This window comes from Cricetulus griseus, assembly GCF_003668045.3.
Source record: "Cricetulus griseus strain 17A/GY chromosome 1 unlocalized genomic scaffold, alternate assembly CriGri-PICRH-1.0 chr1_0, whole genome shotgun sequence".
NCBI lineage: Eukaryota > Metazoa > Chordata > Mammalia > Rodentia > Cricetidae > Cricetulus > Cricetulus griseus.
In genome coordinates this window covers 189046777-189074754 of record NW_023276806.1, presented here as the reverse complement: position 1 = coordinate 189074754, position 27978 = coordinate 189046777, and the positions used below count along the sequence as shown (strand labels likewise).

General features: G+C 44.3%; 2 protein-coding genes across 7 annotated transcripts in view; one reads left to right on the top strand and one right to left on the bottom strand.

Annotated features, from left to right (window-relative positions):
• Window positions 1-4820, top strand: part of Tbxas1 (thromboxane A synthase 1) — a 220928-nt gene extending 216108 nt beyond the window's left edge. For all 3 annotated transcript variants that reach the window (XM_035450475.1, XM_027391510.2, XM_027391508.2), the window contains 3 exons: window positions 2128-2265; window positions 3937-4099; window positions 4511-4820. In XM_035450475.1, coding sequence (XP_035306366.1) covers window positions 2128-2265; window positions 3937-4099; window positions 4511-4585 — 376 coding nt within the window. In that variant the 3' untranslated portion in view covers window positions 4586-4820. The remainder of the gene's footprint in view (window positions 1-2127; window positions 2266-3936; window positions 4100-4510) is intronic.
• A 2262-nt stretch (window positions 4821-7082) lies between these two features.
• The window catches only part of Parp12 (poly(ADP-ribose) polymerase family member 12), a 36840-nt gene continuing 15944 nt past the window's right edge, over window positions 7083-27978 (bottom strand). For 2 of the 4 annotated variants that reach the window (XM_035450472.1, XM_027391511.2), the window contains 7 exons: window positions 24921-25116; window positions 20901-21042; window positions 17009-17105; window positions 11657-11732; window positions 10613-10743; window positions 9582-9733; window positions 7083-8262 (listed from right to left, as the gene is read on the bottom strand). In XM_035450472.1, coding sequence (XP_035306363.1) covers window positions 7937-8262; window positions 9582-9733; window positions 10613-10743; window positions 11657-11732; window positions 17009-17105; window positions 20901-21042; window positions 24921-25116 — 1120 coding nt within the window. In that variant the 3' untranslated portion in view covers window positions 7083-7936. The other 2 variants (XM_035450473.1, XM_035450474.1) reach the window with 2 other exon arrangements.

The window sequence follows — 27978 nt, the reverse complement described above, 5'->3', positions numbered from 1 at the left end:
ATCGTGACATAAGGAGATATGAGTGTGTGCCAAGTTGGCAAGGGGTGTTGTCAACTTGACTATATCTAGAATGAACTTACAATCCAGAGATGGAGGGTACATGGTGATCCACATTTTGAGGCTGGAAGACACAGGCTTTTGACCTGGATCTTGAAGCAGGATGACACACGCTCCCTTAATCCAGATCTTTTCATCTGGGCCACACCTTCTGCTGGAAGCCAGTATAAGGACAATGGGAGAAAGAAGGCTTGTTCATTCACCCTTTGCCTGCTCGCCCTGGCCTTGTCAGCGCATCCTTCCCTTCACTGGCACTGCAGCCTACTTCTTCAGGGTTCTTGCATAGACAGAAGACACACCCAGCCTCGTGGGACTGAACACTACTGGGTTCTTGGACTTTCCATTCACAGCTAGCCATTGTTGGACTGCATCCTGGCTCCACACACCATGCAGCCTGAGTAGGCACACACCTCACACTGTAGGAATGGCTTCCGCTCACCTACTCATTTCGATAAATACCCAGAGAGAGAGAGAGATTCATTCTCTAAGTTCTGTGACTCTAGAGAACCATGACTAACACACAAGCAATGGCTTTATTTCTGTGTCCTACCTTACTGGACAGGAACTTGAAGAGGCAAGACGCTGCATTGACCCAGGCAGTCTTCATGCTCAGTCCCAAGGGTGGAATCATACGGCTGTAGAATTATAGGGCCAGCTGTTACATTAGCTGCCTGACCCACGGCCATCAGGCAAAACTCAAGAGTTGGGCTTGCAAGTTTTAAGAAACGGAGTTCGTTTAGCAATGGTTGCTGTGAGAAGCTATGGTAAGACAAGACATACAACTCCAGAACCACGAATCATCAGACAGGCTCATGTGGAAAGCTAGCAAAGGCGGCTCAGAAGACTGGGCTCTAGTCTCACAGTCCTGGCTCCACACACCATGCAGCCTGAGTGGACACACACCTCACACTGTAGGAACAGTTCCCACTCACCTACTCATGATCTTAGTCCCCAGCTAGCTCTGCCTGTGCCTCCCAAAGTGCCCCTGGCTTCCTGGTTTCTGATCTGCCCTCTCCTCCTAGGCACAGCTCTATGTCATGAGATACAGTTGTATCATTCAGGGTTCTCTAACAGAACAGCTGACAGAATGAAAATATACACATATGGCATTTATTAGCTTAGCTTACGGCTGTGGTCTGAGTGGTCCAACAATGGCTGTCTCCTGAGAGAAAGGCTGAATCTGGGAGTTGTTCACTCCATGAGAAGGGACATCTCAGCAGTCCCAGTCTGGTTCTGGGGTCCCAGGGAGGTCCCAGGAGTTAAGGTTTTCAATCTGCATTGGATCCTGAAGAAGCAGGTTTTAACACCAGTGAAGGAATGGTTCATCAACAGGATAGATGACCTCATTCATGCGACTGGGGACAAGCAGGCAAAAAGCAAAAGCTTTCTTCTTCCGAGTCCTTTTATGTGGACAGCCACCAGGAGGTGTGGCCCAGATTCAGGGTGGGTCTCCATCTCAAATAATCCAACCAAGAAAAGTCCCTCACCAGTGGGCTCAGCTGCTTGAGTTTTAGTTAATTCCGGATGCAGTCAAGTTAACAACCAAGATTATCCATTAATGGCTGATCCATCAATAGTCAATGGCATGTAAGGGCTAACATGTAGGTTAAAGGTCCACAGGATGGGCCACCCAATGTTTTCAATCATCCATGGAATGGGGAGACAAGGACAGAAGCCAGACTACATGGCCATACTACCAAATGAGAGGAGATGAAGGGAAAGGGAAAGGAAGGGTATTAGAGGAGGCTTGATGTGAGCGAGGAGACGAGAGAGACAACAGCTGAGGAACAACCTTTAGCTTAGCCTGAATGTAGCCACTGGAAGTCACCTCTGAAATCCCCAGATACATGGAGGACTCCCCAGTGCTCGCCCCATGGATGAGGCATTATCTCCAAGGGCCATGCACACCACAACGACCTTGAGGTTGAAAGGGGTTACGGAACACAACCTTCGTTTCTCTCTGGCTCCCTTGTATCTAGCCTCACTCCATACTCCACCTTGGGTACCACAACACCTGAAGCCCCTGCCAACTGGCACACTGGCAAGCTTTCCTGCCTCTGTCTCCCACAGATTCACACGGGAGGCAGCCCAAGACTGTGAGGTGCTGGGACAGTACATCCCCGCAGGTGCAGTGCTGGAGGTAGCCGTGGGTGCCCTACACCATGACCCAGAGCACTGGCCACACCCTGAGACCTTTGACCCTGAAAGGTGAGTGAATTCTGTCTCGAAACGGGGTCCCTGAGGGATGTGAGTGTAGGGATAGAAATTTTACTGTAGAGATAACAGCTAGGAGTCATGGGCAAAGTCTTCCTCAAATGAAGATCACAGCAATTCAGACTGTCAGGTACCATTTCCAAAGGAAAAGCTGAATCCAAAGATCTAGCACAACAGCAATGATGCATACAAGAATCAGTATCTTTTGTTTGTCCAAGCCACGACACAGGAGGCAGGGTTGGTTTTTGTTTGTTTTTTAGATTTCATTCCTAATTATGGGGGGGGGGGTAAAGAGTGTGGGCAGATGCTCAGGAGCAAGTATGTGTACACTGAGTGTAGGTACCTACAGAGTCCAGAAGAGTGTCAGGTGTGAGCTGCCCAACATAAATACTGGGAACCAAACTCTAGTCCTCTACAAGAGTGGTACATGACCTTAGCCACTGAGGCATCTCTCTGCCTTTCGGGGTTAGAAAGCAGCAAACACTTTGCTTCCATCCAGTGCAATCCTATCGGCATAACTGCCCTTCAAACCTAATTCCTTGAGATATGATAGGCCTGGATCCCCTTCCTTCTTTGGACATGGATCTGGTATGCTGTGGGCTTCATTTCTAGGCTATATGGTAATAAGAAACCTGGGGGAGCCCTCACAGCCTGCTCCTTCACAGTCAGTCATTTTCCTCCTCCTGGCCCACCAGAGGCGGCTAGGAAGGAGCCACCTTGGTTCTCCACTTACCGACTCCATCTGAACCCAGCCCACCTCGACAACCTGGTGCTCATGGGTTGTTTGACATGAGACTCAGGTAACTAACAACCCACAGCACAGCAGGTCCTGCAAACTTGGTAAAGATTCGTAACCAGAAACTGCAGCTGTGGGGCTCCACAGAATGACAAGAAAGCCTGGAAGCGGTAAGATGCAAGCAGGCCACTGCAGATTGGTGACTGTCACCTAGCTTCACAGAGCTGGGGATGAGATCTGAAAGCAAGGCAGCCATTCCAACTTCAGCCCAAATCTGGAGGCTCCCAAGAACTCAAGCTTCCCACATTCTGACCAGCAAAGGCAGGGTGGTGGGGAGGTGGCAGCTAGTCTTCAATGAGATAGCAGGTGGGCCCCTGGGGTTCGGCCAAAGTGACTGGGAACTTTGCTGAGGAGGAAATGAGAGAGGAGGGGGAAGGAGGGGGGACGTGATGGGTCAGGGCGTGCTGGTCAAGCCTTAGGAGTCTGGATTATCTCTGGACTTCACACACATATGGATCATAATGAGTTTCTAAACGAGGTGAGAGGGCGCACTCGGCCGATTGTCTGAATGGAGCAGCTTCTGGGATTGGGCAGGACAGTGCCGAGAGGGACCACAGCATGGCCATCACAGGCCACCAGCTACCCAAGACCTTGAAGACAGTCCTGGATTGATGGAGGGAAGGGATTCCTCTCAGTCAGAAATGAGACTTTTATATCAGTGGTTCTCAACCTGCCTATCACACATTTACACTACGATTCACAACAGTAGCAAAATTAGTTTTGAAATAGCAATGAAATGATTTTATGGTTGGGGATTACCACAACACGAGGAACTTTGTTAAAGGGTTTCAGTGTTAGGAAGGCTGAGAACCACTGCTTTAGAGGGAGCAGGTGTTTCAGGCTGACCATAACCTTCACCTGACCCATAGGTTCACAGCAGAGGCCCGGCTTCAGCGGGGGCCCTTCACATACCTGCCCTTCGGAGCTGGCCCCAGGAGCTGCCTCGGGGTGCGGCTGGGGCTGATGGTGGTCAAACTGACACTACTCCAGGTCCTACACAAATTCCGCTTTGAAGCCAGCTCTGAGACTCAGGTGAGGGTCTGGTATTCCAGGGTGGGGGCCACCCTGCTTCTCTGCCCCAGAGTAGGTCACAACCTCTGCTTGGGAGCCAGGTCTGGTCCCTCTCCTCCAAAGGATTGTCCCATCTCTTGATCAAAGAGTGTGATAAAAAAACAAAACCCCTGCAGCCTCCATCTCACCCCACATGTGAGGGAGATGATGAATACTTGTGGTCAGGTGAGTGTGAGCCCCTAACTCCATGTTTTCTTGTTAGCACCACCCTCGGTACAGTAGCACACAAAGCTGTCATGACGCCTCTTAGGGTTTGGGGTGCTCAGCTTTTCCTACAGAAGCCAGGGTCTTGTCTCTCAGCCCGCAGCAAGATTTTCACAAGCCATGCTTCAGGATAGGTTCTGACAAATATTTTAACTTACTCTGTTTTAGGTTCCACTTCAGCTAGAATCCAAATCTGCCCTAAGTCCCAAAAATGGAGTCTACATCAAGATTGTGTCTCGTTGACAGAAGGCAAGTGAAAAAAACAAACAACAGAACACCTTGTGATGATGACATCTACAGATGTTTGGAGGACACCCAGGATTCAAACAAAAACCTGTTGTGGAAATGGAGATCTTTAAAGAAATATATATATATGATATCTATCTTAGGGTGATTAAAAGGGTACACTGCACATGACCATGTCATTTATGCCATAGTTCCTGAATGCTTAATAAATGTTTGTCATGCTTCATTTTGACAGTGGGTTCCAAACATGGTTTTCTGGGGACTGAGGTTAAATAGGGGAAAGGTCATTCTGATTAAAATGTGAGTATGGTACCAAAGGAAGTCCCGGCTCAGGATGGTGCAGGGGAAACATGCAGCATGATTTCTACATGAATTCTGGTCTTAATAATAGCTCAGAGTCAGATAAAGGGGATAGTGTGGAAAGATCAGAGAGACAAAGGAGCAGGCCACAGCCGCACCTTACCTTACTAACTTCCCAGCTGAAAAGAGATTGAGCTCCTGTCTGCTCCTGCCTATATTCCTCTCTCTTCCCAGTCATATCACTTCCTGTCTGTCTGCACAGACCTCCAGACCTCTATGGTAAGCTAGTGGCCAGCTCTGCCCTCTGATCTTCAGGCAAGCTTTGTTAGAGTACAAACAAGGTAACACTACAGGGACACTTAGGTGAACAGGTCCTGATGGCACTGGCATGGGCTTTTTAACTTCTCATGATGAATGGTTTTCAGAGAATAATGTGTATGGACACTCAGCCTCAAAGTGGCTCCAAATTTGACTAAGTAAGGGCAGAAGAAATTTACTGGATACTTCCACAGGTTAAAGGATGTTTTTTCTTTAAAGAGCACACTGTTGGCTCTCTTGATTCTTGGCCCAGGGGTTCAGACTCATTGGAGAAAGCCAAACATTCTTGGAGACCTACAGACTTCTCTAACAGTCCTCCCAAGTTTCTGACCACTTATCAGCCACTGCAGGAGGCCCAACTAAGACATGCAGGTACCTCTGAAGGACAGTCCAAAGCCAGTACAGGAGGGGTCGGCACCTTATGAAACATGTTAGAATCATGTCTGGTGAGAAAGGGCACTGGGAGCAGGGCAGAAACATGTAGATGCAACTGACAACAAGGGTCTGAGGGGAGCTAGCTGGGATGTAACAGAAGATTCCGTTGCACATCTGTTTCCTGCCTAAGGGTTATTAGTATTGGGCATGAACAGAGTAGGATGTAAACATGGCCGGGAAAGAAATTGAGGATTCAAACTGCTAGGAGGGATGGGAAGTCCAGTGATTCTAACATCCTGTCTGAAAACAGTGGTCCCTACTGCAGCAGGTGTATTAATCCATGAACAGCCTTTCCTCCCTAACCCCACACAACCAGGCAACTGTACCTGTGGCTCTAAGCCCTTCCCTAGCACTGCCAGTCCAAAGAGTGGCCTCTACAACACTCACAGGACACCAGACAATGCCCTCCCAACCCTCTAAACTACCACAGTAGGACCAAGAGCTCAAGCAACACACAATAAACTTTAGGATCAGTCAGGATGTGACAGAGCCACACTGAGAACTCTTGAGAACCGCACTGTCTGCAGCTCTGTGGCAGACCCTAAAGTGGAGGCTTAGCTTTCTGACCATTTAACTCGGCGCTCTCTGGACTGATTAGTAACATTGCCTGTGTAAGGTTTTAGGTCACTCCAAAGATGATAAATCTAGTTAAACTGCCTCAGATTTGATCACCACAGGACACACCAATGGCACACCTCTTTAAGAAGGAGTGAGCCTCCCCGCCAGCTTAGACCATGTGAGTATGTTCAGACACAAAAGCATGTGGAGAACACTCTAGATTTCGTGGGACAACACCTTTCTATCAGTGGGAGGAAAGAAAAATAGTGCAAACCCACATGTGAACATGTGACATAGTGTTGGGGCCCCTCTGAGAACCTTGGGAGAGGAGCAAGTGAGGGGCCCAACCTTGAGGTCTGCGGAGGCCAGTGATACTGTTACACCTAGCTAGGGTCTGAATGTTTCTCCCCACAACCCATGTTGAATTTGGTCTTGGGATGTGGGCTCTTTAGAAGGAAGCCCTCATTAGTGATATTAAAATAATATGGGCTTTTATTATATAATATGCATGCACACACACACACACACACACATATATATATGTAGGGAGGTAGATAGATAGGTAGATAGATAGATAGATAGATAGATAGATAGATAGATAGATAGATACAGACACTTCTGCCTCCAAAGGTACTGTGAGGAGATGGCCAGCTATGAGGAATGATCCTTAACAGACCCTGAATCTACAGGCACCTTGATTGTGAACTTCCTAGTCTCCAGAACATTGAAACATAAATGCCTAGTGTTCGTTAAAACCACTCAGTTTATAACAATTTGCTTTATTAGCCTACAGGATTAAAATAATCCCAACATCCCGGGAAGGGCCTGCTGCCTATCTAGTTCTCTTCATAAATAGACACTGAAAAATGAAATCCAGCCTTCATCTGCTTTAGATAGTCTTTTATTGCCATACTCTTATGTGACATTTGCAGCACAGGTTACTCCATCTCATAGGAAGGTGTCGGGTATGCTTATGGGATTTGGGTACAGGCAATTATGGGCCAAGCCCAGGACTTCAGGGGGCATTCACTCATCTATGTCTCCTGTCAGGGGGAGTTGTGCTTCATTTACACCAAGAATTGCCTGGGTTAGTGCCAGAGCAGTGGGCAAAGTGACAGTGAAGCCCGAGGCCTTCCCTGCAGTCTCCTTCCCCAAGGGCCACGATGCTGCTCTGACAAAAAAGGCACAATGGACCCACAAGACCCTCCAAAACCAGAAATGTTATATAGACATAAACAATTAAAATCCATAAAACTTATGTAGAAATTCTGTGCTTATTATTAATAAACATCAAAGTCAGCAAAGAGTTAAAAATACAATACTAACATTACTAAAAGACAAACTTGGGCTCACAATCACTGCTGGTGAGATCATAAGCCAACCTAAAAGGACATAAAAGTTAAGGATTAAGATAGTAGCTTCAAGTCAGGTCTGGCAACAGAGGCCAGTAATCCCAGCTGCTCAGGAGACTGAGGCAGAATGTAATTTAGCAAAACTCTGCCTCATAATAAAAACATTTTAAAAGGGCTGGGAGTTTAGCTCAGTGGTAGAGTGCTTGCCTAGCAAGCACAAGCCCCATCCCCAGCACTAGGGGAGAGGAAAAAAAAAAAATGGAAAGAAGAATGTAACTTCACCGAGAAGCCACATTAAGTAAGAGTTCATTAAAAGTTTTGTTTAAAAAAAAAAAAAAAAAAAAAAAAAAGACTTTCCAAACAGCTCCACAAAGACCTGCCACACTCATTGCCGGCCGGTGAACAAGGAGCCCAGGGCAACGAAGATGGATGGGGCAGCCGGTGGCTTGGAGGAAGTGGAGTATTGGATGAGGTACTCAGGGTAGATTTGATGCTTCTCAAAAACGACAAAGATGGTTGGGTCGGACATGCTGTTCACACAGCTGTCATAGAAGGCGTTGCTCTGGCCTTCCTTGGCTGGAGGGCGGACGAAAGCAGCACTGCCCCTGACGAAGTCTCCCACCAGCACCCGGGCCAGGAACATGGTGTGGGAATGGGTGTCGGATTTGCTGTAGTGGTGGGAATAGGCAGCGTCCCTTGCGAAGTAGCTCCCTGAAACGACACACAGGCTCCACAGGCACGGGGAGAGCGAGCTGAGTGCACCCGAAGTGCGATGCCAGCAGACTGCTCTTTCAACACCACATCCCTCTTCTATTCCAGTGTTCTACCTTCTGTGTCACTCGTGGAGGCCATCAACAGCTATGTGGCAGGGTACACGAGGATGTCACCTAACTCAAACTATTCTCAGCTCTGAATCCAGTGAAAACCTAGAGTCTGTCAATACTTAGTTCTAGACTTCAGTTTCCCACCTATAAAACAGGGCTGCCCCACCCAGCCTCAGTGGGTAACATGAAAAATGAGTAACACTCCTCTTACTGAACCATTCTACAGTCACCAGCAGCCCAACATATAAAACAATGATTCTTCTCATATGGGAACCTGACCTAGAAGCTGCTCCCTCTACATGGGGTTTATAAACCTTTCACCAGCTTGTCAGTCCCACAAATGTCACATCAGACTGAAACTGATTATCAGATTCTTTTTGCGTTTTGTTTGTTTCTTGAGACAGGATCTCTCTACATAACCCTGGCTCTTCTGGAACTCATGTAGACCAAGATGACGTCAAAACCCAAGAGATCCACCTGCCTTGATTCCTGAGTACTGGATTTAAAGACGTGTGCCATCACACCTGGTCAAAAAACAAATTCTTGAATTTTCTAAATTTGGTTAGAACATGAGAGGCCGCCTTCTTAATGAATGCTGGAGGGTGAGAGGGAACCAGAGATGCCAGCTACTTGAAAATGGTTCAGAAAATAAAAAGATGAAGAGAGGCAACATGTTAAAATTGAGGAATGTAGATATAATTCATGCAAGAATCATAATACATACATGTGTATATAAATATATAAACACACGCTTGCAACTTTACGATGAGTTTGAAATTACTACCAAATAATGTTTTTAAATGACTAACAGAGACAAATGCCTAGAGAATTCACGTGTGCTGATGGAATGATACACTCTCTGGTTTCTACTCTAAGGGTGTCAGAAAGGCATAGTCTAGGGTACTCAGCAAGGTTAGAAAGGTGGTGCTCTCCACTTCAAACTCCTACTACCTCTCAGAGCCCCCATTTTACCAGAAACAAGTCCCAGTGAGCAGGACTGCCATGCCATAGTTGACTCAGCTCTCAATCACACATAATGGAGCAACAGCCAGAGCACTGCCGGCTCAGGATTGAGCTGTCCCCACAGAGGCCAGAAGGCAGTGTGCACTTGCCACTGGCATGCGGACTGGCCGGCTCCCCCTGTGGCCTCTGCGAGGCTGACTTTAAGCAGTTTCCCAGCTCCTGGTGGAGGCCGCCCTGCCTTACCTTTGCCGTACGATGTGCCATGTAGACCACAGACCCGCCAGTCAAAGTTCTGCTGGCAGATGGCATCCACAAAGCTGGTGTTTGTACCATGGAACAGCTGCCTCTCATCTACTTCCTTCCCTCCGTTCTGCTTCTGCATCTGCCCTTTCTGCCTACAATGGGAAAGACATGCTTGTTGAAGGAAGGTGTTGACCACCAAAGAACCGTCTCCTGAACCCATTTTCTTAAAAAAAAAAAAAAAAAAGCATCAGGCCAGAAGAAGGTTATGGCTTCCCAGGCCAACCCCTGGAGGCTTAAGCCACAGAGCACAGAATGGATCTAGTCAAAGAGCAAAAGGAAAGCTTCCCCTCCATAGCAAAAAGGTTCCAGAAGCAGAACAGCTCTTAGAAGGAGCATGGGTCCTTGTGCTGCCCAGCTCCTGAGTGTAACTGAACCTGGGAAGCTGGGAAACAGAGAAGAGTTGTAAGGTTGCTGGTCTGGGGTGGGGAGCATTCACTCTCAGAGCCACACTCCCTCTCTACTGTGACTGGTTCCAGCACTGCAGAGCACTGTGACACTGATCCAAACTCATGTGAGGCCAAGTCAGCAAGCGCCACCGTGGGGAGCCATGAAGAATTTCTACTCTATGTGGAGAAAAGTTGAGTGACCATGAGCATACTGGTCCTCATGGGAAGAATGAATAAACAAACAAACAAATGGGGTGGTTCTGCTCTCTGGCTACAGCTTTGAGTTCTTAAGGCTGGTAGTGTGAATGAACTGTATTGCTCTGCCCCACTGACCTTCCCAAAGTCAGAATGGATGAGAATGGAGTCTGGCTTTGCTAGTCACAATGAGAATAGGACCTGTGCTAGGGAAGCTTCAGGCCCCACGCCTTTACAAAGGGCTGCTACATCACACAGCCTGAGAATGGGAAAGAGCAGAGACTGTTCATGGTGTACAACAGGCCTAGGCAAGCACACTGCTGCCCCTGACTGTCCTGGGGAGTCAGGCATGTTTGGGTAAGGAAGGCAGCCGCCATCATTAAAACATACCACTGGTAGACTTCCCACAGGCCCAGGTTCTGGATCCGCTCGATCTTTTGAACAAAGTAGAAAGGTAGTGTACGGTTGAAGAGGTTCCACACCTTCTGGTACTCTTCTGAGGAAGAACTGAGAATAATCTTCTACATGGGGAAAACAATTTTCACATGTTATTGTCATATGACTCAAATACATGAACTGTTCCTGAGACTACTAGGACCAAAGAGTGATGGCTTGGCCCCTCTTCCCTGAGATGCAGTCTCTCCGGGTATAGAATGTTTTCAAAGTTAGTAATTTACCTCTTGTTCACTTTGAAAATGGCTCATAAGTTCAACAGGTGGTGCCTAATTCACCCATCCTAAGTGTCTCCAGGATGTCACTGTTACTATTTTATATCTCACATAGGTCAAAGACAAAAAACTAGAGCACCTGGCCCATGAGAATCACAATCAACAAAGGTGTGTGAGCTCCTCTAGCCTTTCACTTGCTGCCTCCTGCTACCGTGTGTGTGCCTCGTGCTCTGTAAGAGACATCCTCCCAGGACAGCCTCCATACTGGAAAGGCCTATCTGCAGTGCTCAGCATGTTCCCAGCCCTGGAAATTAGCCAAGGTGCCTCATACTGCTGGAGCAGTAAGGACATTCGTCAAGAAAGTGTTGTGCTCAGCACCACTCCCAGGAAGCAAGCCTCAAATGAGCTGTCCTCCTGTCTACAGATGTCTGGTGTCCCCCCCTCTAAACGTCCCTCATCACACTCAAATATCCCCCTGGTTTCTCTTTATTACTTAGTGAAACAGATTTATTAGTCCAGCCCTACTTGCAAGCTCCTTACTTCTGTCGCAATTCATCTATTCCCCTTACACTAAGCACCTCCTTTCCCCGAGAGCTACAGTCAACCTATACATACAACCCATAGTCACTGGCCTTAAAATGCCCAACATCTACAGAAACAAAACTCAAAGCCCACATACATCTCTACCCTCCAGTGCCATGAGGCATGGCTTCATCCATCTTTACAGATCCCCTCTGTCCAGCTCCAGGGTGCGTGAATCCCATACCTTAAATCCTGGGTCTGGCAGGGCTGCAGGGTCCCAGTAGTCTGGGATGCTCCTTGGGCCTTGAAACTTAGTACTGCTAGAAGAAGTAATAAGCAAAACCAGTGAGTCCTTACACACATGGAAATCCATCACAGGTGATCTCTACTCGACAATATCACCAGTCCTGAATCTTAGTATAATATACTTTAAAAGACAGAGGACAAGGAAGTACATAGCAAAGTATCTACAACACAAGAGCACTTTCATCTTGCCTACCAGCCAAACTAAAAAGCCATCAGTCCTGAAAAATGCACTTCTCATCTGCACCCCACCAACGACACAAAAGAGACAGAGCACTTCAGTAAAGCAGTACACATGGGCCCCAGCCTTTACCTAAGTCTGGAAACTCAAAAGACATCAAAATTTTTTTTGAAGCCTTAATGATATACACTCGACAGAAATTTTTTTTTGTTTTTCGAGGAAGGGTTTCTCTGTATTACTTTGGAGCCTGTCCTGGAACTCGCTCTGTAGACCAGGCTGGCCTCAAACTCACAGAGCCTGCTTCTGCCTCTGCCTTCCAAGTGCTGGGATTAAAAGCATGCACCACCAATGCCCAGCTTCAGAAAGTATTTTTAAAACTGTAAAATTGGCCCCCAAACCCCCTTGGTGACAGAAATTTGAGTTAAGATGATGAAAGGGTTCTTGTGATCTGTTTTTGTCCTTCTTAAATGTGCATTCTTTTTTGTAATTCATACACTCACACACACTTCTGTGCTAAATTAAAGGGTGCCATGCAACAGAGGCATTACATTATCTTCTAAAAATATAAACAAATAAAGCAGTACTAAAAAACATGACTCAAAGGGATTAGGAGCATCACTGGAAACTATAATCCAACTAATTTCCCTTCCTGCAGAAGATCTACCTTCATCCCAAGCCTCCAGGAAATCCCACACATAATTTTTCTAGGAAAATGTCACAGTTGAAAAATAACTAAGCAAGTATCCATCAGCAAGAACCAGCCACAAAGTTCTTTTTTTCACCTATTAAGACAGTGAAATTATCAACTATAAATCAGCATTTATTCTTCCTATGACTAAAGAAAACACTTGGAAAACACATGTAGGAAAACCATAAAAAGATCTACAAGAATCTAACTAGAACCAAGCAGAGCTGCTAGAAAAACAAATTGAATCCTTGACAATAAAAACTCAATGGCTAATTCACAGATCTTCCCATCTCAAGAGTGAAGTGAGCTGAAAGATGTGTGGAGTGAAAGTATTCAGAAATTGGTCCAGAGAGCAAGAAGATGGGATATGTGGGAGAAAGGCCTGGTGGGAATCCAATCAGAACCTAAGGAAGCTCTAGACAGAACACAACTGATGAGACACATCAACCACAGCTTTAAGAAGCCCACGGAATCTCAGGCAGAACAGATATAAATACATGCCTAGATACAGCAGAATGAGGTGCAGAACTCCAAAACTGAGACCTTTACAATTATCCAGAGGGGGCAAAAGAAAAAAAAGAAAGCATGATAGCATCAAAAAGTAATAGACCTACAATACTACTGCAAAAGCTACAATGAAAAGCAGAAGACAGTAAAGTGGTAGCTTCAGTGTTCTGAGAGACAGCAACTACAGCCTAACAGTCTACACCCAGTGAAAGCATCTTTCAAAGACAAACAGACATTCAGACTAACCAGAAACAATCACCTCTCTCTTCCCTATGAAATCTTACCTAAGAAATCTGAAAAGACAAATCAAGGTTAAAATATGAGTAATTTAATGAAGCCTTGACATTATAGAACATGTGCCTCCTAAAGTTAACACACACACACACACACACACACACACACACACACACACACAATATCAAGAGAGTATGCAGGTCCTTACAGTAGGAAAACAAAGACATTCATTCATTCATTCATTTGTGCCTAAGTGAAGAACCCACAGAGCTTCTTACATTGTCTCTAACACAGCACACAACTTCCAAAGTGGTAGAAAGGAAAATAAAATATCTTTTTTAAAAGTGAAAGCATTTTTAATTTTTATTACACTTCATTTGTGTGTACGTGTATGTGCATAGCGTGTGCCTCACAAGCACATGTGTACACTATGCATGTGGAAGCCACAGGATCATGTGTAGTTGCGTCTCTCCTACCACTATGTGGGTCCAAGGGTCTAAACTTGGGTAAGTCAAGTGTGACAGCAAATGCTTTATCAGCCCTGGATTATATTAATTGAAAATGGAACTAAACTGCATGTATTCAAATCAGTTTCAAATCTTACATTAAATGATGCTCCTGCAGACTCATATGTGCCCAAATAGCCACCAACGCTGCAGTGGGCACCTCCCCTGTATGGGCAGGAGCAGGACACACAGCACTCAGCCCACAGCCCACTTGTGCCCTATTCTGTATCTGGTTACAATAACTACTTTTTGTGGTGTCAGGGACCATCCAGGGCCTTGCATTGAACATGCTAAGCACATGTCTGCTTATGGTCCCCTAAAAACGAAATTAGAATGATGTCACAAGAAATCCAGTCTCAGAAAAGAGACAGAGAGAAAAAGACTTTTCCAAATTTTGCTTAGGGCAAGCTCTGCATAGGGAAAGAATAAAAACAATTACTTCATGTAATGTGATATAGGACCATTGCAATCAGTCACAACTAAACCTAGAAGCAATACCAAAAAGACTGGCATTTAACCAAAACAGTAAAACAAAAACAAAAACAAATTTGTAAAAAACGGCTCTAATGAGAAATGCCTTATAAATACCAAGAGAATAAAAAAGCAGAAAACCAGCCAAGAGGATGTATTTGAAGTTTACAGAAGCAGTCAAGGGTTAAAAGGCCCTAGGAGACTAAGAAGCTCTTGGGGCTATGGAGGGGTTTCACTCATTGTGTGAGTGCGAGACCTTTGTTCCTAGGCACCCACGATGGAAGGGGGGAACCAGATCCCCAAAGTTTTCTCTCACCCTTCTATGCATAGGCCATGCATACACAAGTCTGTTTTCACACACATATCTACATACACAATCATAATAGTAAAATTTAAATTAAGAAAAAAATAAGGCCCAGTCTGTGGTAGTGCACACCTTTAATCCCAGCACTCAGGTGGCAGAGGCAGGTGGATCTCTGTGAGTTTGAAGCCAACCTGGTCAACAGAGCAAGCTCCAGGATAGCCAGGGTGACACAGAGAAACCCTGTCTTGAAAAACAGACAGTCCACAGAAGAAAAAAATGGAATTGGTGAATCGCCCCTTATGTTTTAAAAAAATATATATATACTCAATCTGATTCATAAAAGTCAGCAACCTAAAGTACACTATGAAAAGAGCAGAAGCCCAAGGCCTTGAGGGTTCACCAGAGGCAAGGCCAAGGGAAATGAGTCAACAGTGATTTTGCTGGGTGGCCAGAGTGGTCCAAGCTCATGTAAAGGAACTCAATTTGCCTTCTGACTCTGACCTGACAACCAACCTCCAAATACACCAGAGGGTTATCTGTAGCATTGTATTTTTTAATAGCCAAATACTGAAAACACAAACATCCATGAATAGGAACAAATAAATAAATGATGTTATATACAAATGCTAATGGACCACACAAGCAGCAGATTAAAAAAGTCTTCAATGATTTGAACAGAGCAATTACCAGGATATTTTAAAGAATTTTTTTTTTTTTTTTTTTTTTTTTTTTTTTTTTTTGGTTTTTCGAGACAAGATTTCTCTGTGGCTTTGGAGGCTGTCCTGGAACTAGCTATTGTAGACCAAGCTGGTCTCGAACTCACAGATATCCACCTGCCTCTGCCTCCCAAGTGCTGGGATTAAAGGCATGCGCCACCACCACCCGGCCTAAAGAATTTTTAAAAGGTGTATATGTCATAGGCTATCTTTTATGTAAGCAAAGACGGGAAGTAGGCAGATGGCTTTATGGTTATCTGTGCATATATATACATATTATTTTTTATTTTTGCAAAGATAAGCACAGAAAAGAACAATTAGAAGCAAACAAAAGTGGGTACCACATTGAGATCAGGGTATAGATAACACAGATATAAACTACTGGATATACTGTATTATAGAGTTCTGACTTTAAACAAGTACATGTTTTACATTTCATCAAAAATAAACTTTAATTAGAAGAGAAAAAAGGACTTTTTTTTTTCAAGAACTTATGTTGCTGTATTTGAGTCCCAGGACATTGCTTCTTGGACTGCTATACACATTTCCTCTTACTTATACCAGATCTTTTTAAAATGACCTCTCTGTTTTACAAACACAATCAATAAACTTTCTCTCTGAAGTCTTCAGAGAACCAACAAACCCAAAGTGATCTTGGCTTCTTGGGCTAATAAAGCTTAGGCAGCTAACAACACTGTTGTCCAAAAGTCCCAGCACTGGCCATGGCCAACTCGGACTCTAAGGGGAACTTGGTACATCTTCACTATCCGGGCCATCTTCTTCTGGTACACAGCTATGTGGTTTGGCTAGCTCAATCCCATCACACCTGCCCAAGACTAAACCACTCTTGCTTTAAAGGGTTTTATCAGTGCTGAGCTCAAGAATTTCTCATCAGCTACAGAAAGTCTCTCTCCTGCCTTATGTGCTGCTGATGGGTTCAATTAGATCTCCTAGTAGCCATCCTGTGACACAAAGAAACCCACTGTGAAAGTGAAGCTGGTTTGCTAATGACTATTATACCAGTAGCTTCTTTCTTTTGTTTGTTTGCTTGTTTGTGATTTTGTTTGTTTGTCATGACAGGGTTTTTCTGTATAGCCCTAGCTGTCTTGTACTTGCCTTGTAGACCAGACTGACCTCAAACTCACAGAGATCTGCCTGCCTCCTGAGTGCTAGGATTAAAGGTGTGATGGCACACACCTGGAAATTTCAACATTTTTTTAAGATTCAGGTCCATAACTCAGTTGTCACATTTAAAGACAAACTGATGGCGGCTGGCTTCAAATCTAGCCAGGTTTGCACATTCCAACAGACAGTCTTGTGACTTTCTGATGACCATAATGCTAATTGTCACTAGGGCTCAAAGACTTTCCAACTAGAAGGTTTGAATTTTAATACTGTTTTGTTTTTGAGACAGGGTTTCTATGAATAGCCATGACTGTCCTGGAACTCACTCTGTAGACCAGACGGGCCTTGAACTCAGAGATCGCTGGCCTCTGTTTCCCTGGTGCAGGGATTAAGTGGTGTGTGCCACCACAGCCCAGCTCCCATAGGTTTCATGACAGTAGTATGCTAGTCATGACCGCCAGTCCAGTACCCTTTCATATAGTCTGAGAAGCTTCTGTTACTGGCAGCAAAGCTTTCCTCAATTGAAATCATACACCAAGCAAGCTCACAAATGTCGCTTACCAGGACTGCTTCATCTGGACATCCTGGGGAGATACATACTTGGGTCTTCGACAAACCTTTCTGATGGTGCCATACACAAGGTTTTTCTGTAGAAAGGCTAAAAAGAAAATCTAATGAGAAAATATACACATGTACACATACATGGGTGTGCCTGTGTATTTTCGCAAATGCATGTGTGTGTATGCACAGCACTAATGTTCTGCAAACATAAATTAAGTGGGTTGGGCACATAATCCAACATGTAAAACCTAAGATCAGTCTTAAAAAGGCCATTTTTCACACTTCAAATAGTCATAAAGGAAATAGGTATCCTTAGGAGACTGCGTTTAATGAATAGAGAAATGATTAGTAATTGGTGTATCAATTTACACATGAATGCTTTTGAATTGTTCCTTCCAATAATATTTTAATTATTATTTTGCTTAGCAATTTTTCCAGCTTGGATGTTAAGAAGTTCCAGCCAAGCCTGAGACCAGATTACCACATCTTGAGCTAATGCAATTTATAGGTAGTAGTTTTGTCCTTATGATTTTTCTTAAATTTGAGTAAGCTGTCCCTCAACTGAAGAATGGATAAAGAAAATGTGGTATATTTATACGATGGAGTACTACTCAGTGGTAAGAAACAATGACTTCCTAAAATTAGCAGGCAAATGGACATAACTAGAAAAAACAAACAAAAAAAACCAACAACAACAAAAAAACCACATCCTGAGTGAGGTAACCCAAAACCAGAAAGACAAATATAGTATGTTCTCACTCATAAGTGGACACCAGACATAAAGCAAAAGATACCCAGCCTACAATCCATAACCCCAGAGGAGCTTGAACCCTCTTCCAGAAACAGATGGAAGCAGATGCAGAAATCCACAACTAACCATTGGGCCAAGCTCCTGGAGTACAATCAAAGTGAGGGAGGAGCGATAATATGAACAAAGGAGTCAAAATCACAATGGAGAAACCTACAGAACAGCTGACCTGAGCTATCAAGAGATCACTGACTCAGGTCTCACAAATGGGGAACCCGCACAACACGGAACTAGACTCCCTTATTAATAAAGGTGACAATGGTGTGGCTGGGACAATGTATGAGGCCACTGGCAGTGGTTTGAGATCTAAGTCGAACGCACAAACTGACTTAGTGGAGCACATTCTATGTGGAGAGATACCTTGCTCAGCCTAGACACAGGGGTGTGTGTGGGTGGGGTGGGGTGGGGTGGGGTGGGGCTACGTTGGCCCTGCTTCAGTGAGACGATGGGACAGACTTAGTAGACTTCCTAGGGGAGGCCTCACCCTCTCCATGGAGCAGATGGGAGGAGTGGGGGAAAGGGGAATTGGGAGTAATGTAATAAAATATAAAAACTGAAGAAAAAAATAAAGAAAACAGTTTGAGTAAGCTGACTCTATAGCAATGTTTATCAGTCTTTTCAATTGACCCACCCCCAATCTCAGGTTCTGAGGGTAGGTAGCCATCCACATTTGCAATGAAAATGACAAATAGCTACAAGTTATATTTCCTATTAAGAAAACCCTATCAAGTGCTACTTTTATACTTAAACATATAAACCAATTTTTATTTTCATTTTAAGAACATTTTAATACTAAAAATTTTGGACGTCTGGAATTTACCTGCCTTTGAACATAAACTATGTAATAATCTGAGGGTGTGTCCCTTACACTGCAGCTACCCTTGTTATCTTCTGGAGTCAGCTATCCACCTAGCCCCATAACCCTTCTGTCGCCCACCACTAAACCTTCCACTGATGCTTTGCTCATTAGCACACTTGGCTTATTAACCATATGCAGTGATATCCTGATTATACTCTCATAAACAAAGCTTGCCTGAAGATCAGAGGGAGGAGCTAGCCACTAGTTAACCATAGAGGTCTGGAGGTCTGTACAGACAGACAGAAGTGATACAGCTGGGGGGAGAGAGGAAGTGATAAGGTGGGGGGAGACAGCTCAGTCTCCTTTTGGCTGAGAAGTTAAGGAGGTAAGGTGTGGCTGTGGCTTACTCCTTCATCTTTCTGATCTTTCAGCATTTTCCCCTTTATCTGACTCAGATTTTTATTATTAAGACCTATTAGAACTTGCGCTACAACCATATATAATGAATCTTAAATGACCTTTCAATAGTTGAAATGAGTGCCAGGCGTTGGTGACTCACGCCTTTAATCCCAGCACTCGGGAGGCAGAGGCAGGCAGATCTCTGTGAGTTTGAGACCAGCCTGGTCTACAAGAGCTAGTTCCAGGGCAGCCTCCAAAACTACAGCGAAACCCTGCCTCGAAATACCCCCCCCCCAAAAAAAAATAGTTGAAATAGACTATTTGGCATATATGGACTGGCTAAGCATATGTTGGACACCTTCCCTAACCTTCTGTGGGGGAATAAAAGAGCCGCTTTTCCTAATGACCTTGTTGTTTCCTTAATTTACACTGGGGCACATCCCTAACTGAGCTTGCCATGAGTGATTCTACTGTTGACAGCCAGGAACAAGATGTCATTACTCTGCTTCTGGAAACTTGGCTATCATTTTCAGTTACTCTTTCATGACAAGAATCCTTAACAGAGCTGGTATCCCCAAACCCATAGAGTAAGTCATTTTGGAAGTATTTGCTTCCTGATAATCAGTTAGTGTAAGTGGCAGAGTTTGGCTTGAGACTATTTCATTATACATAGTAGAGACTATGTAGGTGAAGCCAATGACTTCCATGCTTTTCTTTTATAGATACTACTAGCTACCAAAAAAATAAAAATAAAGCCACTGGTGAACTGTGACCACCTAATGACCTTAGGTCAGGTCACTGTGAGAATGTTTTTTCTAGCCACATCGTCCTGAAAGTCTGTTCTATCTCCAGGGACTGAAATCCAAGTTGAGAACTAGAAAGGTATGTTTGACATTTTCCAGATATTTAAAAGTATTCTCTTGAACTATGGTTAGCAGGCAGAGGAGTGACCGCTGCATAAACTAAGTCTTCATGGCAATCCCACTTTTTCTTTCCACCTGTGCTCTTCTACACACTATCATCATTTGTGACACTCTTGGCTGGTGTCCTCCAGTACAAGTCATTCCCCCGAAGAATGGAAGAAACTTCTGAGGGGCAAGACAAGCATCAGGGAGTCTTCCTTAAACAAAACCACTAGTGCTATAAAACTACAAACCAAAAATAACTGGCTGACAACAAGCAACCAAGTGGTTTTAGGAAAATTCACCAATGGCAATTTGCTGCTTTCCACAGGGAACAGAGTATACAAAAACGGTGTGGATAGCACACTGAATCCCTTTAACATGCTGGGTTTGCAAGGCTCCAGATATAAACATTAAATGTAAGCAAAGGTGAGCTAAGAAGAGCTGGAAGGAAATGTCTGCACAGAGATGGCGTGGGAAACTAAAGCACAACTCAAACTTGAAGGAGTCTCATAAACCAGCCACTGAAGAACTGGCCAATGGGTGACTTCTCTGCTTCTGTCTGCCAAGGTACATGGGGAAACTCATCTCAGCTCTAGCTTCTGGACACTAACCACAAGTACAGGACGTTTAATTAGTGTGTCCTATAACATCACGGCTGAAAGCTGAAAGCACCTACAGAAAAGGCAGTGACCTTGGTGCCAGACCAGGAGCAATGAGGTGACCCTTCGTAACAGAGCCATGTGGGCCCCGTCAGGGACGGAGGTTAACCTTCAGATACAGAGCAGCCACACTGTATTCACTGGCCTTGTGCTCGCCTCCTACCCTTGAAGCACATCCATCGCCTTGACAGTGCAGGACGGCATCACCTGTTGACAGGTCTAGCTGTCTTTTGAGAGAGATACATCCTCCTTTCCTTTCCTATACCAGCCCAGGCCTCCCGGGGGAAGGGGAGGGCTAGACTCTCTCTACAAGGAAGGTTACCTTTGAAGTCTAACTCGTAGTTGTGTTTTCCAGCCTGGAACTTCAAGGTGGCTGCCTGGGAATCAGCCCCTGGGACACAGAATGCCAGGTAAGCCTTTTCCACATCACTGCTGCTGATGGTGGTCACAGGGTGCACGGTGCCCTGTAAGGGGAAATCCAGAGTTGTCATGGAGGCAAGAGAGTGTGGTGATGAGCAAAGACGCTGGCCAATCCAGCCACTGTTCTAGACAGACGATCTTGTTACAGATGATGAGGGCAAGAAGAGGTGCCAGGGAGCAGGGTGAGGGGACGGGGCACACGGAAAGGAAGTGGCATGAGTCTCCTGAAGCTATTTTTGTACACAGAACACAGTTCTATAGATCCCACTGAGCAGGGTAACCAGGACACAAGCAATAAAAAAGCACAGAACAGCAAGATGGCTCAGCAGGAAAAGGTACTTGCCACCAAGGCAAATAACCCAAGTTCAATCCTTAGAACACGTAATAGAAGAGAACCAACTGCCATTTGACCTTTGACATCCACATCCATGCAGAGGTATGAGCACACCCATACACATACATACACACAAATAACCAGATAAACAAGCAAGCATTTTTAAAATTCTTCAGAATAGATGGCACGACTATACAAATGATGGCAAACTATCAACATCGAATTCACCTAGGCTACTTAACTGATCAACTCAAGAAATGCTACCTCTTCTATGGCTATTCTCATTCCCTTCATTGTCCTGTCAGGCTTCATTCAGTCCTTTTCTGTGTTGTTTTCTTTTTCTGATCTCTTGGAGAATCTTTTTTTATTCTTTCAGTTATTTATTTCAATCTCTCATTTTCTCTGCAATTACCTAATAGATAGTATTTGGGATTGAATGGACTAACTTTAAATTGAGTTTTTTGCTATGATTTAGATGTGGTTTCTGAAGGGACTGGCTCCCCATTTCAGCAGCCATAACAGCCTAGCACGTGCTTGCCTGACCTTGCCTCGGTCACTAAGGTCAGATGCCTGCCTCGTGGTTAGCTGGTGGTGCTATGCTTTATGGCTCCGGGTGTGCTTTACAGACAAGTGCTCAGCAATAACACGCAGAGCATAGCAATCGCCCTGGGAGGGCCTATGGGCCATAACAACCAGTTGACCAATCAACACAGGGCAAGCCTGGAGGCACACCAATCCTGAGCCTGTGCGTACCCCTAGACACTCCCCTTACACTGCCCTATAAGATCTCTATGCAGTGGCTTCTGGCCATCTTTCCCAGCCATCAGCCATGGTGGATGGATGAAGGGCCCGAGCTAACATGGGGTTAGCTTGTTAAACAACTGCAATAAAACCTCTTGCTGTTTGCATCAAGCTTTTGCCTCTGCCTGGTGATTGGGGTGGCCAAGGTCCTGGGCCGGAATCCTGGGGGCCTGAGCCTCTTGGGGGGGGGGGGCTTTCAGTTTCTCTCTCAAGGATTTATGCTCTGAAAGCATAGTCTCCATTGTGGGGTGAAACTTAAAGAAGTAGGACCTGAGGCTGTAGGGATGGTTCAGTGGTTAAGAGAATCCACCATTGCAATTGCTGAGGACCCAGGTTTAATTCTCAGTACCCACTTGGCAGCTAACTTATCTGTAACTTGGGTTCCAGGGCTTGTCTGACGCCCCCTTCTGGCAGCTGTCTGTAACTTGGGTTCCAGTGGTTGTCTGAAGCCCCCTTCTGGCCTCTGCAGGCACTGCATACACATGGTGCACAGGCATAACCGCAGACAAAATACCCACACACATAAGAAAAATAAATCTACTCTTCACTAAGCTGCAAGTTCTACAATTTATGGACAAATCAATAAATAAAAGAAAATCTGACTCTGCCTCTGAGAAACAGTACAGCAAGAAAGGAGGGCAAATAAAAAGCATGTAGTTGGATCAACTTATCATCTTCAAGTGTCCCAAGGCCTATGTGGGTGACACAGAGCTAAACATTGCTGAGAGCGGCCTTTGCGGAGGCACAACCCAGCCAAGTTCCTGGGGGAAACAGTCATGAATCAAGGCCTAGCCTTTAGAAGAATGACTTGGTGCTATGAAGGTGGTCAGGGATGGGGCAGCAGGTTTACAGTTTTGAAAGGAATGTAATTTATGTGTCCTATAAAGTGCCTAAATTTCTCCTTTTAAACTCTATCATCCTTCAAAACTAAATTATTAGGGTATAATTTGGAAGAATGAGGAGGCAGTATAAAAATCCCTTCCAGACAGCGAAGGGCAAAGAATACAAAAACAGGTCCTTTTAATCCAAGGAAATGAAGGAAAGAATCAGCAGAGAGGAGACATGGAGTCAGACAAACCCTAAGGTCAAAAGCCATCACTTAAGACTGGTTATCACAGGGAAGATAATGAAGGCAGCCAAAAAGAAAGCAAAAGCAAAGGGACTTTGGCTGGAGTCTGGAAGAAGAAACTAGTGGTTAAGCTGAGGAAACCCAAGTTGAGCACTTGGAGAGACGAGTAAGATTTGAAGGAATGGAAAATTCCCATGTGTTCTAAGGCAGGCCTGGTTGATTCTGACATTAAATTTTGGGGTACATTCTAAACTCTGAAACATAGCTTTTCTTGAAAATCAAGAGTATAAAACTGGCTTTAAACTGGAAATTAGGAAAAAAAAAAACTAAAGAGCCCAAATATATGAAAGGAGAATGACCCCAAGGCTATACAGCTGACACTATAGAGGGAGACCCCAAGAACCTATCAAGTCTACCTAACAGCATGTGGGCACACCAATGACATCATACGCAGTTCATTTCCAGGGATCCCAAAACAAGTTTATAGACTGTAAACAAAGAGTAAGAACATGCAAAACCCAAGTGTGGACTGTTGAAGGAGAAAGGTCTCCAACTCTGAGCTTGGTGATACAGTCTGGGAAGCCGCCCAGGGACCTACTTTTGCCTGAGTGCCATCAGAGCCCTCGGTGTTGCATCAACAGGGCTGCCCTGTCTTCCCCCAAGAGCCAGAGGGATCATCAAATAAAATACTACTCTTGCCTTTGGTAAGCGTTTCTAGCCTATCAAAATCTTGTAACCAGGCAAGACAGACTCATGGAACATGCTCAGCTAGTATCTCTCTCCTCTCTTCCATGTCAGGCCCCAGCCTCTTTCTCTCATGCTCCTGACTAAGCTGGAAAATTTATCTAAATGAGGCCACGTACAGGTAAGACACCCCAGGACACTAGAGAAGAGAGGGGAGAAAGCAGGAGTGGTTGGGGAGGCAGGCCAGAGCAGCAGGGATAGCTGGAGTTTGGGAGAAACTATAGAAAAAAGGTGTTAGTAAGGCCAGCCAACAAACAGCACCCGTCCAGCTAACCAGCTCCAGCTAACCAGCTCCAGCTAACCAGCAATGCCACCTCCTTTGGCAGCCATCTACTTCTGAAGAAGCTACAATGTATTCCTCTAAGCATGGAAGATGCACCCTTGGTGGAAGAGCAAAAAAATGTGACCAGAGAGGGGCATTCGGAATATACTGAAGAACAAGAAACCAACCCTCAATACAATCTCCAACAAGTCACCATTAGGCCCCAGATAATTTTCACTGTGGAAAAGGATCTCTCCACATACTGCATTTCTGTAAGTCCCCAGAGGATCCTTTTGATCTCGGCCTTTGTAGACACCTTCATATAATTTCACAGTGAGTTACCTGATTTGGGTTCCAAATCAGTTTCTGATATAAATCTATATTCTCACACATTGCTACTTTCTGAAACAGGCAAGAGAGGCAATTTGAAAGCCTTCAACTTTATACTATAGTTTAGGTACTAGCTCCAGAGTTTTCTATTAACTAATAAAATCAATGAAAAAAAGCTGACATTATGACAGTTATTTAACATTCAATTCTCATGAGCCAAGATGTCTCATCATTCAAAGACAGGCTTGTAAAGATTACCCTCATCCAGGTGTCTAGGAATCCTAGTGTCTATCAAGTACGCTGCCTGGCATCTTTGTGCTTTTGTTTAGAACGGATTCCCCATCTTATATGAAATGGTCATCTTTTTTATCATCACACTTACTTGTCGTCCATATTCCTGCCAAGAACCAAACTCATCCAACCAGTACCAAATCCAGTCAGTAGTGAGGATGAAATGTGGGGGTTTGGTGACTGAAGAAGCTGTGGAGAGTCGGCGAGCCACAGTACTACCAAACTTCATGGAATCAAAGTCTAAATTATCAAAGTGAAAGCCAGCAGCTGACTCTGTGTATATAATTCTGGAAAAGAAAATGGAAGAGCAGATTACAATTTCACAGGTCATTCTGCTTCCACCTATGAGAATACATGATGTGCGAATAGTAAACATGTCATACAGTTTTAGAAATGTTTCCTCCAGCAGTGAGGAAACCTGTTTTACAAGATTGTCACTTCTGCTCTGTAAAAATCAGAGTGATACAGAAGACGGGTTATCATTAAAACCCTCTCACTGTAAAATTCAGAAAATGCTGACTGAAATACTCTTCTTCAAAATAATTAAGAATGGAGATGTGGCTAAGGCAGACCACTGGCCTAGCATGAACAGGCCAGTTTGATCTCCAAGGGTTTGAGCTCTAAGGCTACAAAAATAAAACGCATGACTAAGCTGTCAAAAAAAGAAGAAATCCTTAGAAAACAAAAACAATAGTTAGCATGTGCTGAGCATTTGCCAGCTCCCGCATAAAATAATTTATGTATTGCAGATTCAATCTTTACAACCCTATGGGATGTGGCTATTATCTTCATGTAACAAATGGAAAAACAACAGCCCATGAGAGCTAAGAAACACTTCTGAGCAAGAATAGCCAGCAAACAAGGTATAAAGGGAATAGGCTGGCTGCACGGCCTACATGGCTGGCTACCAGTCCAGACTCCTTCCCTAATGTGATACTGCTCATCCAATTTAAAAGGGGGTACAGATCTAAACAGAGAATTCTCAACAGAACAATCTCAAATGGCAAAAAGACACTTCAGGAAATGCTCAACATCCTTAGTCATCAGGGAAATGCAAATCAAAACCACTCTGAGATTCCATCTTACACCAATCAGAATAGCTAAAATCAAAAACACCAATGACAGCTTATACTGGAGAGGATGTGGAGAAAGGGGAACATTCCTCCATTGCTAGTGGGAGTGCAAACTTGTACAGCAGCTGTGGAAATCAGTATGTCGATTTCTCAGAAAATTAGGGATCAACCTACCTCAGGACCCTGCAATACCACTGTTGGACATATACCCTAATGGAGGCTCATTCACACTACAAAGACATCTGTTCAACTATGTTCATAGCAACATTATTTGTAATAGCCAGATCTTGGAAACAGCCTAGATGCCCCTCAACTAAAGAATGGATACAGAAAATGAGATATATTTACACAATGGAATACTACTCAGCAGTAAAACAATGACATCCTAAAATTTGCAGGCAAATGGACAGAACTAGGAAAAAAAAAAAAAAACTCCTAAATGAGGTAACCCCAAACCACAAAGACAAATATAGTATGTACTCACTCATAAGTGGATACCAGACATAAAGCAAAAGATACCCAGCCTACAATCCATAACCCCAGAGAAGCTTGAATCTTCTTCCAGAAACGGAAGCAGATGCAGAAATCTACAACTAACCAGTGGGCCAAGCTCCTGGAGTACAATCAAAATGAGGGAGGAGCAAAAGTATCAACAAAGGAGTCAAGACCATGATGGGGAAACCCACAGAATCAGCTGACCTGGGCTAGTGAGAGATCACTGACTCAGGTCTGACAAATGGGGAACCTGCTTAAGACCGAACTAGATGCCTTAATATATATAGGTGACAATGGTGTGACTGGGACAATATATGAGGCCACTGGCAGTGGGTCTAAGATCCAATTCTAATGCACAAACTGACTTAGTGGAGTCCATTCTATATGGAGAGACACCTTGCCCAGACTAGACAAAGGGGTGTGGGGTGGAGAGGTGCCTTGGTCCTGCCTCAATGAAATGATGGGACAGACTTAGTAGACTTCCTAGGGGAGGCCTTACCCTCTCCATGGAGCAGATGGGAGGGGGGGAATGGAGGGGGTGGGAGGAGAGGAGGGAAAGGAAACTGGGAGTGGAATGTAAAAAAATTAATTAAAAAATGTAAAAAAAAAGTTATGTTCAACACTAAAATTTGCTTCAAATACAAAGACTATGGGTGGTATGTGAGCTATTTAATCTTTCTAAGGAGAATAATTTGTTCCACATTCTTAGCCAATAGAATTTGCACATATGCACTCTAAGTTCAAAATCATTTTAGATACTCAAATTCTCTTTTTAGGGGGCTCAGTGTTTAACAGCACTTACTGCTTTTACGGAAGATCAGAGTTTGGTTCCCAATACCCACAGTGGGTAGCTCACAATTGCCTACAGTGCTAGTGCCAGGGGATCCAATAATCCCCCTCTGTGACCTCTTCAGGCACCCACACTCACATGTGCACACATATACACAGACACACACATAGATCTAACTAATGATAAATCCCAAACACTCCTTTTCTTTTAATAAAGATTTATTGATTTTTATTTTATGTGCATGGGTATTTTGTCTGCATGTATTCCCCACATTAGTGCCGTGTCTGAGAAGACCAGAAGAGGGCATTGGATCCTGTACTACTGCAATTACAGATAGCTCTTGGCTGCCAAGTGGGTTCCAAGAACCAAATGCAGGCCTTCTGGCAGAGCAATAGGTACTCTTACCTACTATGCCACTTCTCCAGCCCATGCCCAAAATAAAAATTTTGAAATTATCTTTTTAGCAACAATTGCAGCACATTTTAACCCAAGTTATGGCTAAGTATTTAAAAGAAAGCTATCTGTGACTTCCTTATTTACTATGAATTGGCTGGGTGAAAATACTAAAATAAATAAATAACTTAAAAGAATAAAATATTCAGTTTAAACAGTTTAGCTGTGTGACTTTATGGAAAAGATTAGAAATTCACAAATTATCATCTTGATTGTAATAATGAATAACTGTGTGTGTGATCAATCCTGGCAGCAAGTAATTGAGGTTACTGGTCTTGGTACCACCTTCTTTTAGACATGCTCATACTACGGTTTAAACTAAATCCCTTCTACTGCAC